At 41.2% G+C, this 13,159-nt stretch overlaps 1 protein-coding gene across 1 annotated transcript; it reads right to left on the bottom strand.

Moving 5' to 3' along the window:
* Window positions 1-1,326: 1,326 nt before the first annotated feature.
* On the bottom strand, window positions 1,327-10,931 carry LOC118799804 (ly6/PLAUR domain-containing protein 1-like). Its single transcript, XM_036559852.1, has 3 exons — window positions 10,829-10,931; window positions 4,105-4,242; window positions 1,327-1,568 (listed from the first exon to the last, which is right to left on the bottom strand). The coding sequence occupies exons 1-3, from the start codon at window positions 10,878-10,880 to the stop codon at window positions 1,327-1,329; spliced, it is 432 nt and encodes a 143-aa protein (XP_036415745.1). The 5' UTR covers window positions 10,881-10,931.
* Between the last annotated feature and the right edge of the window lie 2,228 nt (window positions 10,932-13,159).

The following is a 13,159-nucleotide window of genomic DNA, read 5'->3' as shown; positions in this document are numbered from 1 at the left end:
AGGATTGCAGGGCGTCATGCCTCCAACCAACCACATAGGACTTTTTATTGTAGTTCTCAGGAAACCAGAGGTGATAACATTCAAATGATGTGCTCTTTTCAACGAGCTCTGGGTTGCACTGCTAGCCTTCAGGAGACCCGAGATACAGACCCTAAAATCACCAGGCTCCTCATCTGCTGTCTTCTCTGAGGCATACATGTTGTTAGTGTCATAATCACGTGATCATCGACTAGTCAACATCAAGATCAAAGCGTCCACTAGTCTGTACAACTCCTGTCCACTTATGATCAGATCACTTGAGACGGATATTAATACTAAGTGTGAACAGGGTCTTAAGCTCCATTCAGACAGGATTAGTTTTACATGTTTCTCAGTGATTTTAGTCCTGTCCAACTGCGCCATGTCAGTTATTTTTAAGAACTGCATGCTCTCACATCAGTAAAAATTCTGGCACCTTTTACCTTCTATACAATGAGCAGTAGAAATAATCTCAGGCTTTGTTAATCCCGTGCAAATCGTCATGTTCATAAAAATGCTATCATATTCTGTGAAAAAGGAGTTTCTTAGATTTGGAGGCTCGAAGAAGTGCTTACTTATGGCTTGTTGTTAGAATTTTTCTGTTCTACCTTAAATGGTATGGCAGTTATTATTATAACACCTGAGGTGCCAGAATGTAACTGCTGCACCATTTAAGGTGGAACGGGAAAATTTGAACAAGAATCTGGCGAATAGGAAGCCAACTTCACCCTCACTGTGCTCTATGGCTCCTGTTTCACGTGTACAACTAGGAACAGGTAAAAAATTCAGAAAAAAGTTTGATTTTACACAGTGAAGTTGACCGTTTACAGTCAATTCTCAGGCTAATGGCGATGCTAATGGGACACTATCCTGTGTGAATCACTCATAAGCATTACAGACGTCCTGAACGTCCTAACCTGACATTACCCACCTCATCATGGACAACTAATGCTGTCCGAACAAGGCTTTAGTTTCCATATATGGACTTTATGGACTGGGGGATGATGGTGCATGATATGGGCCCTTTAGGTCTAAAATTGCCACATGTGATGTGAGCTCAACCACAACCAAGATCTTCAGAGCTGCAGTAAAATTCATCTTTCAACCGGGACAAAGTTCCACTCCGCTGCCTGTTTTACACTGTGGTTATTCAACTTCTTCAGCATCAACATCAGAGTTTGGAAAGAGCACTTTCATATGTTTGAGGGTTATACTGGGACGCCGAGGCATCTGCTTGTTTGTTCAAACCTGCTGGTCAACAGCGACCGGTTGTTTTTGCTCCGAAGCATCCTCGTGCTGTGCTGTCGCTCACAGCAAGATTGCAGACAGGGTTGCCATAGTAACGGCGAGGGCCAGGAGGATCACGAGGCTGAGTGGAGTGCACGTGTGGGCCTTGGAGATGCGGGGGGGCCGTGGACCGTTGCACAGAGGAGTGTTACAGCAGCTGATGCAGACGGAGCCCACCCGGCCGGGGGAACAGAAGGGCTGGTAGCCGGCCGACGCGATCAGGCAGGTCGTGTACGAGGCGCAGGCTTTGCGGTATGACACACCTGAGGACCACGAAACAAGATTTTTCTTAAAATCAACAACCTGCTCCCTTTAAAGGGGAGCACACAGTGGTGGTGATAGGAACCAGATGTCCGCCTCTAAAATGCTTCCCCACATTGTTTTACAGTAGTTTTGAGAAGATTGTAGTCCCCAAAGAAAACATACTATTCTAGTTTTTCCACTGTTTTCCTATCATCAACATTCCATATAAAACTCAGAAGACGTGTGTAGGCTCACTGGTGGTTTTGGATAGCAAATGTCTATATTTGTGTTGTAGTCATGGCGACTCCTATCACCACCACATTAAAGAAATCTGAACCAATTCACACCAAACCACTCTGAGTCGCTCTGTTTACATCGCAACTACTGAATTAGAAATATTGAAAATTGGTGGAGTTCTCCTTTAAGTCACTATTATGCCTGTTCCTAAGTCAAAAGAACGCTTTAAATCTGATTCTCCCAGTTTCCCCCAAATAGGTGATCAGCCAAGACACGTTTGGTGTATCAAGTTTGCTTCTGTAGTTGGAGCTAAGATGATAATGTAACTAACAAGTAATGGAAGTTTATGCGCCACCAATTAGCGTGATGCTAACTCCATGCCCACTACGGGCAGTTCTGTGCATTTAATCCTCAGTCGAACTCTAGACAAAATAGAGTTAAACAGCCTATGTGACTCCCACAGTTACCAGCGTGGTTCATTATCTGTCCAAAAGCATCAGACAGATCTTCTATTGAGCTACTTTAAGTTGCATTAGCTTTCATTTAATCTGCATTAGCTCTGCAGCAGCTGCACATGATCCTAAGGTCACTATGCTTAATGCAAGTGTCGGCTAGAGGGGTATAAAGCCCCCCAGCATTGGGCTATGGACAGCATCAGTACCTGACCTCATAAATGCTCAATCAAATTCTCACAGCAATGTTCCAGCATCTCGTGAAAAGCCTTCCCAGAAGATGTGGGTGTTACTGCAGCACAAATTCACTATTAACACCTTAATTTCAGAAGCAACGTTTAGACATACAGTGAGTGTGTAAATGAGATCTATTCTAATTGGCTGCCTTATTCAAAAAGCAGTCGAAGCTGAAACTCTCATTGCAAAGGGGCAGAGCTAAACTGCTGTAGGCTGAATAGGTGTATATAATTATATGCACTGATTTTTATGACATCACAAAAACAGTAAACTCAAAACGAGCTCTCTGGACTCAGGACTGAATGGTACATCTCAAAACTTAAACAACACATCTTCTGAGTTGTATATGGAATGTTACTGATATGGAATGATGGTAAAACAGTAGAAAATCTGAAATAATAAAGTTTTCTTTGGGGACTATTTTGCCTCACAGCACCCTGCATAGTATGTATCACTCCACCATGAATGGATTATAAGGCCAAAATCTTCTCAAAACTACTGTAAAGCACTGAGTGTGGTTACAGGCACTTATCAGTTATCTGATTATTAAGTGATCATGTAAACAGCACACACTAATTTCTTAGATCAGATTAAGGTCTATCAATCTGATTAAGAAATCTGATAAAGTGGCTGGATTTGAGCTTAGTGATGAGGCTTTTCAGTGCATGTAAACCTTCACTCTGATTTCTTTTATTTCTCTCAGTCTGCGCATGTGTGAAAACAGAGTGCTGTCTTGGAAACAACAAGCAGCGTTTAACACAGCACCCGCGAGACACAGCACAACACTTTTGGAGTGACGCTAAAACCGACTACATCCTCGACCAAATGAAGGATTTAAATATTCTTCATCTTCTGGATGATTGATGTTCATCAAGTGACTTGATGTTTTAAAAAACAAGTTTTATGTTACATTTACATCACGGCTTATTCTGTGAGTTTATTAGCCAGTTGTAAAGCAGAAATCCGATTACTGTCTGACTCATGTAGACCTGGAGTTTCCCCATTATCTGATTACCCAAGATCATGAAATCAGACTTAACCAGTTACTGACACAATCTGATCTCGTACAGTTATCAGGTTATTAAGTGTAAACACACTGAACCAGTTACTGACACAGCCTGATTCTCTGCGGTTATCAGATTATCAAGTGCAAGTAAACACACTGACTGTCTCAGCAGACAGTGTAATCATAATCATTTCATGTAATAACTTTCTGTGAAGGAGCTTTTAGAGGTGGATGTCTGGTTGCTTTCACCACCACTGTGAACAATTCTGACTCAGTAAGTTTATCTAGAACGGAGTGTTTCACACCAAACCACTCTGAACCACTCTGAACAAAAATCAGTGGAATTTCTCTTTAAAGTTGCTGTGGTTTGAAAGACTGGGGGTCTGACAGTATCATCACAATGCTGAATGTCATTTGGTTGCATTCACTGAACAGAAGAGGAGATTCTTAAAGAAAAAGCCGTCTAACGGTGCAGAGAGGGGGATGATATTCATGAGTGATTTATATTCCAACCTCAATCAGTCTGAGGGCTCTGAATGAGAACATCAGGTATTCATAGACGGTGGGGGCTGATTGAGTTTATTGTCGTCTGAGAGAAGGTAGTAAATAAAAAATGAAACCCACCGTGCGCGCCCACCATCACCTCCTTCTGACAGGCATCCTGGATGTTGGCCGTGCAGTTGACGATGAACTTGGCGGCTGAGCAGTCGTTGTTCAGGAGTGTCTCCTCGCAATGGTAGCACTGCATCTGCAGCGGCCAGACTGAAACAAACACACGGCAGACTCGCTCCATTACATATTAACAAGACGGTTCTATAAGGGTTCTTTAGTAAAGAAAATGGTTCTATATAACACCATGAACACTCAACTAACCCTGTGCATGATTAAAGGATTCTTTGCATGGTGAAATAGTTCTTTATGATTGATGGAGAATGTGCTACAGGTGGTCCTATATATTAACTTTTCCGAAAAGGGTTCTATATAGCACCAAAAAGGATCTTCCATTGCTACAAGTCAAGCTTGTAACAGTAGAAGAACCTTTTTTGGTACTATATAGAACCATATACCGTGGCCACCACTTGCTGCTCAACAAGCAAAAGACTGTAGAGATGGCGGACTTCCGGTGCAGCTCCCCACAACATCACCAGCTCTGTGGTTTTCACTGGGGAGTTCAAGTTCCTGGGCACCACCATATCTAGGAACCTGAAGTGAAAGAGGAACACACTCTCCATCACCAAAAGAGCCCAGTGGAGAACATTCTTCCTGAGACAGCTGAAGAACTTCAACCTGTCACAGAGCCTGATAATCTAGTTCTACACAGTCCCTCACATCATCCATAACCATCTGGTTTGGTTCCTCCACCTCACAAGAACAAGCCAAAGTCCAGCACATAATCAGAACAGCGGAGAGAATCATGGGATCTGCCAACGCTTCAGGACATTGACAACAGCAGAGCACTGGCACATTACAGCTGACCCCTCTCATCCTGGACAACACCTCCTCCAGACACTCCCCTCTAGTAGACGATTCAGGACCATCAAAACCAGCACAGCCAGACAGTTTTTTCCCCAGAGCTGTAGATCATTAACCACAGTGGACACTCACACTTTAAACTGACCATCAAACCTCCTCGCTGTGTTACAATAACTCCTCTGAACAGAACCATTTACACTACAGTAACTTATCAAACCTCCTCACTGTGTTACAGTAACTCCTCTGAACAGAACCATTTACACTACAGTAACTTATCAAACCTCCTCACTGTGTTACAGTAACTCCTCTGAACAGAACGATTATTTACAGTAACTTATCAAACCTCCTCACTGTGTTACAGTAATTGCTTGCATGTGTAAGACCTCATTCACACCTGTTCTCTTCCTGTGTCCAGTATCTGGATTGAAGATTTTAGCCGCATACATTTTGGTAGTCAAATGTGTCTCTAGTTAGTCTGACCAAAATCTAATTGCTGTATGGGACAGAATACGCAAGTCAGCTCATTATGTGCCAGCCAATTGTTTTTAAAGTCATCTGCAGTGTGTTCTGTATGGTCACGTCTGAGCATGTGTGTCCTCCATGATTATCTTCCTCACAGACACGGATCACAAGCCCAGTGACGCACTGCATGGGGAGGAGTTTCGGTTATACTGGAAGGAGTTCTGGTTGTACTGGGAGGAGTTTTGGTTGTGCTGGAAGGAGTTTTGGTTGTACTGGAAGGAGTTCTGGTTGTACTGGAAGGAGTTTTGGTTGTGCTGGAAGGAGTTTTGGTTGTGCTGGAAGGAGTTTTGGTTGTGCTGGAAGGAGTTTCGGTTATACTGGAAGGAGTTCTGGTTGTACTGGGAGGAGTTTTGGTTGTGCTGGAAGGAGTTTTGGTTGTGCTGGAAGGAGTTTTGGTTGTGCTGGGAGGAGTTTTGGTTGTACTGGGTGGAGTTTTGGTTGTGCCGGGAGGGGTTTTGGTTGTGTTGGGAGCGGTTTTGGTTGTGCTGGGAGGAATTTCAGTTGTGCTGAGAGGGGTTTCAGTTGTGCTGGGAGGAGTTTTGCTGACTCAATCTGAGGAACAATTTCACCATGCAAAGAACCCTTGAAGCATGCAAATGGTTCTCTGAGTGATTTTGGTTGTGTATACTGAAGAACCCATAAAAAATTGTTTTACCATGAAGACCAGAATATCCACTTTTTCTGGCTTGAGGCTTGACCCCTTAATGTACCCACTTAAAAATGATGGTTCTTCAAGGATTCTTTAGTAAAGAAAACGGTTCTATATGGAATCATGAACATTCAAAGACCCTCTTCCATGATTAAAGGGTTCTTTGAATTATGAAAGGGTTCTTCAGATTGTTACGATGTCAGGTTTGTTAAAATAGAAGAACCTTTTTGGTGCTATATAGACCTGTTTTCATAAAGGTTCTGTATAGAACCATCTACAGTAATTCTCCATCAATGAAGAACACTTTCACAATTCAAAGAACCCTTTGATCATTTAAAAAAAGAGATCTTTGAGTGTTCATGGTTCTGTACAGAACCTTTTTCTTTACTAAAGAATCTTTGAAGAACCATCTTTTTTAAGTGTGTAGTGTTCCAGAAAGCCAGTAAGTTGTGGTTGTGATGTCACAACACATGGAGGTTTGGTTGCCTCTGACTGGTCTAACTCTACAAGTAGCATACAAGTCTGTGTTATTAGGTTAAATTTCCCCTCGTAAAACTTTTAGTTATTGTTTTTGATAATGTGGCTATAAGTTTACAAAACTGCAGCTCTTACGATTTGAAAATTGCATTTTCTTAAATTGTGATTTCGATGAGAAAACGATAAACCTTTCAGCCCTAACTGAAGGTGGGCAAAGACTCAATCATGAACAGCTGAGCTGAAATGCACAGTAACATTAACTGTCCACAAGGGGGAGCCACTTTACTGCTCCCTGAGACAACAGCACACACATTAATCACATTAACATTACCTCACTGATTTAACTCCACACTCAGATTTCAGCAGACTATTTTGCTAAAGCTCAGACTACAGACACTAACTAATGACCAAACTGCAATTAAAAGCATTTTCTAATATTATTTATATCATCTATTAGCATTTGGAGGGACAGACAGATCTTTAAAAGGCCATTTTTAAAAAAATTTCTTGCATTTTATTTTTGTCCACTTATGACATTTGTGGGTTTTGTGTACCACAAACAATCATAATTTGTATATGACCATTTTCAACCTCTCTTTATACTGTGCTGTTTTTATTAAATGCTTAAAAAAATTGGTTTTTCAAGGGTTCTTTGGTAAAGACTGGTTCTATATAGAACCATGAACACGCAAAAAACCATTTGCATGCTTAATTAGTTCTCTGCATACTAAAATCATTCTTCAGACTAACGGAGAATACGTTCTGTATGGTTCTATATAGAACATTTTAAAATGGTTCTAGATAGCATGACAAATCTTGACATCATATTTAAGAATGGAAGAACCCTTTTTGGTGCTGTATAGAACCATATCAATCTGAAGAACGATTTCACTATGCAAAGAAACATTTAAGCATGCAAACAGTTTTTCGGGTGAACGTTTTTGAAAATGGTTCTATGTAGTGCAAAAAAGGGGTTCTTTTACTGTTACAAGCATGACATCATAACAATAGCAGAACCCTTTTTAGTGCTATATATGAAGAACCATTTCACCATGCAAAGAACCACATAATGGTTCTATATAGAACCACTGTCTTTCCTAAAGAACACTTGAAGAACCATCTTTTTAAAGACTGTACTGTGCCTTTACAACTGATTTATGTAAATGAGCTCTGTTCTGATTGGCTATCCTGTATTGTGGTTTTTTTTAGAAAGCAGTCCAGGATGAAACACTCCTTATAACTGAATGGGTGGGGCTTAACTGCTGTGAGTTGAGTAGGTGGACATATGTAAATGAGTTGGCTTTCGTGACATCACAAAAGCAATGAATTCAATAGAGTTTAAAAAACTGCAGCTTAGTTTATGGGCTGTATGGATGGGTGAGTGAAAAGGATAAAACGTACAACATCAAACCCGTCTGTCTGAAGCATGAGGAAAATTCATTTTTTCATCATATCGACCCTTTAAGTATCTATTAGATTCATACATTCATTGGAGCACTTTAAACCTTATCAATTAGGCACATTATCAGTTAATTAAGCCTTTACCAAAGACTGGCTGAACTGAGCTATATAAGAACTACATACACTGTACAGTACTGCTCAAAAGTCATTTACTTAAGGGCTATATCAAAGAAAACCAAATTTCCTTTTCCTTTAACATACTGTCCACTCCCCAGTCCATATATGGACACTAAACTACAAAAACAGCCTGTTTTGACATGACTGTTTTTGTGATGTCACGAAAACCAGTTCGACCAACTATATATCCACCTACTCAGCCAACAGCAGTATATCCCCGCCCATTCAGCCTACAGCAGTTTAGCCCCACCCATTCAGCCTACACCAGTTTAGCCCCGCCCGTTCCGCCTACACCAGTTTAGCCCCGCCCATTCGCCCTACAGCAGTTTAGCTCCACCCATTCAGTCCACAGCAGTTTAGCAAAAACAGCTTGTTTGGTTCTAAGTGAAGAAGAAAATGCTCCATGTAAAAGATGAATCATGAATGTTTTCAGCCCATAAAACATACATAAATGTCATAAGTGACCTCAGAGTAAAATGCAGGATATTGGCCCTTTACTTTCCAGTCCTAAAAGCCATTAAGAACAAGCGTCAGAAAAAAGAGGCAGAAAACATAAAATTACACAGAACAGCTAAATATATCAGCTGTTGTTAGTGTTCAGTGTGTTTACTCTCACTCCCTTTATCACAGCCTCCCTCTCTACCTTTATCACAGCTTCTATTCTTTCACCCTCTCCATTCTCTCTCTCTCTTTCTCTACCTTAATCATAGCCTCCATTCTCTCTTCTCTTTCTCTCTACCTTTATCATAGCCTCCATTCTCTCTCTCTCTTTCTCTCTACCTTCATCATAGCCTCCATTCTCTCTCGTTTTCTTTCTTATCTTGTTTCTGACTTTTCCATGTCCATCACACATTCCTTCTTTCTGCCCTTCTCCTTCTTTTCTGTCCTTCTTTCTTCTCTGCCTTTTTGTCTCTTTGGCCTTTTTCTATCCCTCTCTGTTCTCTCTTTCACACCCTTTTGTCTCTCTCTGTTGTTTGTCTTTTTTATCCCTCTTTTCACTCCCTCTCTATCTATTCTTTATTTCTCTCTTGTCTTTTTTCTATCCTTCTCTCTCTCTTCTTTCACTCCCTCTTCATCTTTCTTTTTTCTCTCCCTTTTGTCTTTTCTATCTCTCCTTTCACTCCTTCTCATCTTTCTCTTTTTCTCTTTCTTTCTTTCTTTCTTTCTTTCTTTCTTTCTTTCTTTCTTCACTATCCTTTCTCTCACTCTACCTCTCACTCCTCCTTTGTATTTTTTCTTGTCCCTCTCTTTTTCCATCTTTCTTATTTCTTTCATTTCAGTTTCTCAAAGAAATCTGCAGACACACCTCCAGAGTTCAGTCTCAGTAGTTGGTCTAGTGTTTTCTGAAGTAACACATTCTGAAAACTGACTAACTCGTACTTATTGTCCTCACTGAGTCTGTCCTAAAGTATCCAGTCAGCCCATTTACTGGGTGAGGTCAGCTGTTTTAAGGTGGACCCACACAGGTGTTCTTCTGTTCTCCATAAAAAAAGCACTGACCAATAGAATGGGACGCTGAGGGGAGTAAAGCCCCTCTTAAAAAAGATGGTTTGTTAAAGGGTTCTTTAGTAAAGACAGTGGTTCTATATAGAACCAAGAACACTCAAAAAACATTTGCATGCTTATATGATTCTTGGTTCCATTTTGCAAATAATTCTATATAGCACCAAAAATCGTTCTGATATTGTTATGATGTCAAACTTGTAACAACATAAGAAACTTTTTGGTGCTATACAGAACACATGGAAATGCAAAGAACCCTTCAAGCATGCAAATGGTTGTTTAAGTCTTCATGGTTCTATATAGAACCACTGTTTTACCAAAGAACCCTTGAAGAACCATCTTTTTAAGAGTGCAGCCTTGGGCTGTGGAGCAGTGGAACTGTGTTCTCTGGAGTGATGAAGCTCCATCCAATACCTTTGGGATGAGTTGAAGTGATCCAGAACTGACCATCCAACATCAGTACCTGACCTCACTGATGCTCAATCAAATCCTCACGGCAACGTTCCAACATCTACCCAGAAGAGTAGAGACTGTTACTGCAACACAAACTACCCTCCAGGATTTCTCCTAATCAGCCCAATCAGGCGAGCTCTGTTATGATTGGAGGCATCTATTCAACAGCAAACCTGAGTCTAATGCACCTGTAGTCCAGTCTCCAATTAAGAACACGTCACCTGAGCCTCATTAAGACCCTCAGATGCCACCAGACACTGTCAGAAACCCCTTAACTTACAAAGCCCACAGTGAAATAAACAAAGAAGAAACACTAGACATAGCTTAAGTTGGCGTCTTATTCGAACACTCCGTTCCACCTTAAAAGCTGCAGCAGTTCATTCTGGTAACCTGCATGCAACTTCAATTTCGAAGAATGTAACTGCTGCAGCTTTTAAGGTGGAACGGAGAGTTCAAATAAGAAGCTACGAATAAGAAGCCTCGTTAAGACCGACAACATCAGCCGCTGTGAGGAGACGCCGGAGCGCAGTAAACGTGCGTAATTACGCACGAACGAGACAAGCACAAGACACCCATTTCTCTTCCTCTCCGAGCTCCGGCAGAAGTTCGCGAGCTCATTAATCCTGTCTTAATTAAGGCAGAGTTCCGCGCGGAACTAAAGGTGCGTTGCTGTTATTATTATTGTTATTTTACCTGAGGCGAAGACGCAGCCACACAGAGCAGCGAAGAGAAGGAGCGCGCGCATTTTTCCTCGAGCTCCATCAACAGCGCGCGGTTGTCCGTGCTTAAGCAGACGGAGGCACGAGGCTGCGCGAGGGAAGGCGTGCTAACGTCCTGCAGCAGCGCGCGCCGGGCAGCTCACTGAAGTGTGTGTGTGTGTGTGTGTGTGTGTGTGTGTGTGTCTCAGTCTCGCGAGCAGGCTTTTAGCAACAAGTTTAGAGAGAGAGAGAGAAAGAAAGAAAGAGGGGCAGGGAGAGAGAGAGAAAGAGAGAGAGAGAGAGAGAGAGAAGGAGGGGACTGAGGGGGGAGGGAGAGAGAGGGAGGGAGAAATAAAGGGAGAGAGAGAACGATAAAGAGGGAGAGGGAGGGTGAAGGAGAGAGAGAGGGAGGAGAGAGGGTGGGAGAAAGGGAGAGGGAGGAAGAGAAATAAAGAGAGAGGGAGAGGTAGAGAAAGAGAGAGGGAGGTACAGAGTGAAGGGGGGAGATGGAGACAACAAAGTGAGAAAAGAGAAAAAGAAAGAAAGCAGTGACTAAGAATGAAAAAGAGGCAGAGGGCAAGAGAAAGAGAAAAGAGATAGAGGGACAAAGAAAATGTCTGAGAAAGAAATTAGAATGATAAAGAAAATGAATGAGAGAAAGAAAGGTGGGGGAGAGAGCGAGAGAAAGAGACAGAGAGAAGGAGAGAGAGGGAAAGAGAAGGAGAGTAAAAGAAAAAAACAAATAATGTAAGGCTAGAGACAAAAACAAAAAATCAGAAAAGAAAAAAGAAAGAAGGAAGGAAGGGACAAATGAGAAAGACAAGACAGAGGGATAGAGAAAGAAAAGAGAGAGCGAGAGAGTCAGAGATAAACGGAAAGAAAAACAGTGAGAAGGACAAAGGCAAAGATCAGTTATATTTTCTGTTAAAAAAAAGTCTTTAAAAAGCAAAACTGAGCAAAAGGGTTTATTTCTTTTTCTTTCATTTTTTTGGCTGAACCATAAATTAAGAGACCCATCACTGAATTACTGTCTCGGTAACGTACACTGTTTTATGGCTTTGTTAGAGTTCTGGTGGAAATGCTATTTACATAGCACCTTAAAATACTATTTACAGGAAAAGAAAACAGAAAGAAAACACAAACACGCAGAGAAGAGATCAAAGGAGTATGAAAGGAAATAAAACATTACAATCAAAAACAGTAATAACAACAATGAATGTACAATATAACAGCAGCGACAACAGTTTAAACCAGTGGGCAAAAATTAAATAGGCAAATAAATATACAAAATACAAATCAATCAAGCTCTTCGTCAAACTACGTCAAAATACAGGAAAAGAACGAGTGAAATTATAGCTACACCATGCATGAGATGAGAGAGCGGAGCCAAAATCAGGAATAATAAACTAACCCGTCTTATTTAGATTAAACCGACAGTTCAGCCACGCGCACCAACGGACTAAAACATAGAGGAGCTGCTGGACCGGTCCACCTTCCTGTTCACTCAGAGTCCGATTCCCGGAGAATAAAGAACTGTTTACAATCACGACAAGACAAAACACAAACTTATGAAGCCTATAGACAAATCAATACAGGTAATGGAAGATGTGTGCTTGGATCAATAGCCGGCACTGTGGACAAATCCTCCTTTTCCAAAGTTCTACACCTGAAACTGGGAGGTTTACCAGACGTGGACTTGCTTGAGTGCACTTTATGACCTCATGCTTCGAGAATCTGCTGTTTCCCTCACATCCTAAAAGGGGAACTCCACTGATTTTTCAAAATTTCTGCATAACTTAGTGGTTAAGGTGTAATCAGAATCATTCAGAGTGGGCAATGTCATGATATTTTATCATTATTGTGATAATTATGCTTTTCTGAGCATAGGGCTATCATTGGTACTTAAAAAAACACCAGCCGCATGTTTGATAACAACAACAGCATAATTAGGCCTGTTTAACAGGATTTAGTGTGTGAAACATTGAATAAAAGCATTGGAAACTCAGCTTAAATGGTTAAGATGTAAACAGGGTCATTCAGAGTGGTTTTGTGTGAAATGCTCTGTTCTAGAGCCAGAATTGTTCACAGTGGTGGTAATAGGAACCAGATGTTCACCTCTAAAAGCTCCCTCACAGAAAGATATTACATGAAATGGTTATGAATACACTGCCTGATGTCTGAGACATTGTTTCTACAACAAAGTTTTGTGACAAGGTTTTAGCCTAAAACATATTGTATTCCATTTATTTCATAGTGGAGGGATACATGAAGGATATTCTAAGGCAAAATAGTCCCCAAAAAGTTTTTCCACTATTTTACCATCATC

The sequence above is a fragment of the Colossoma macropomum genome, unplaced genomic scaffold (assembly GCF_904425465.1).
Source record: "Colossoma macropomum unplaced genomic scaffold, Colossoma_macropomum, whole genome shotgun sequence".
Lineage (NCBI taxonomy): Eukaryota > Metazoa > Chordata > Actinopteri > Characiformes > Serrasalmidae > Colossoma > Colossoma macropomum.
This window is presented reverse-complemented; position numbering and strand designations above follow the sequence as displayed.

Excerpts from the sequence above, each read along its gene's own strand:
- LOC118799804 (XM_036559852.1), bottom strand. The coding sequence starts at position 10,880 with ATGCGCGCGCTCCTTCTCTTCGCTGCTCTGTGTGGCTGCGTCTTCGCC. Across the intron at positions 4,243-10,828 it reads TGGCTGCGTCTTCGCCTCAG|TCTGGCCGCTGCAGATGCAG; the intron begins GTAAAATAACAA and ends TGTTTGTTTCAG. Across the intron at positions 1,569-4,104 it reads GGTGATGGTGGGCGCGCACG|GTGTGTCATACCGCAAAGCC; the intron begins GTGGGTTTCATT and ends CGTGGTCCTCAG.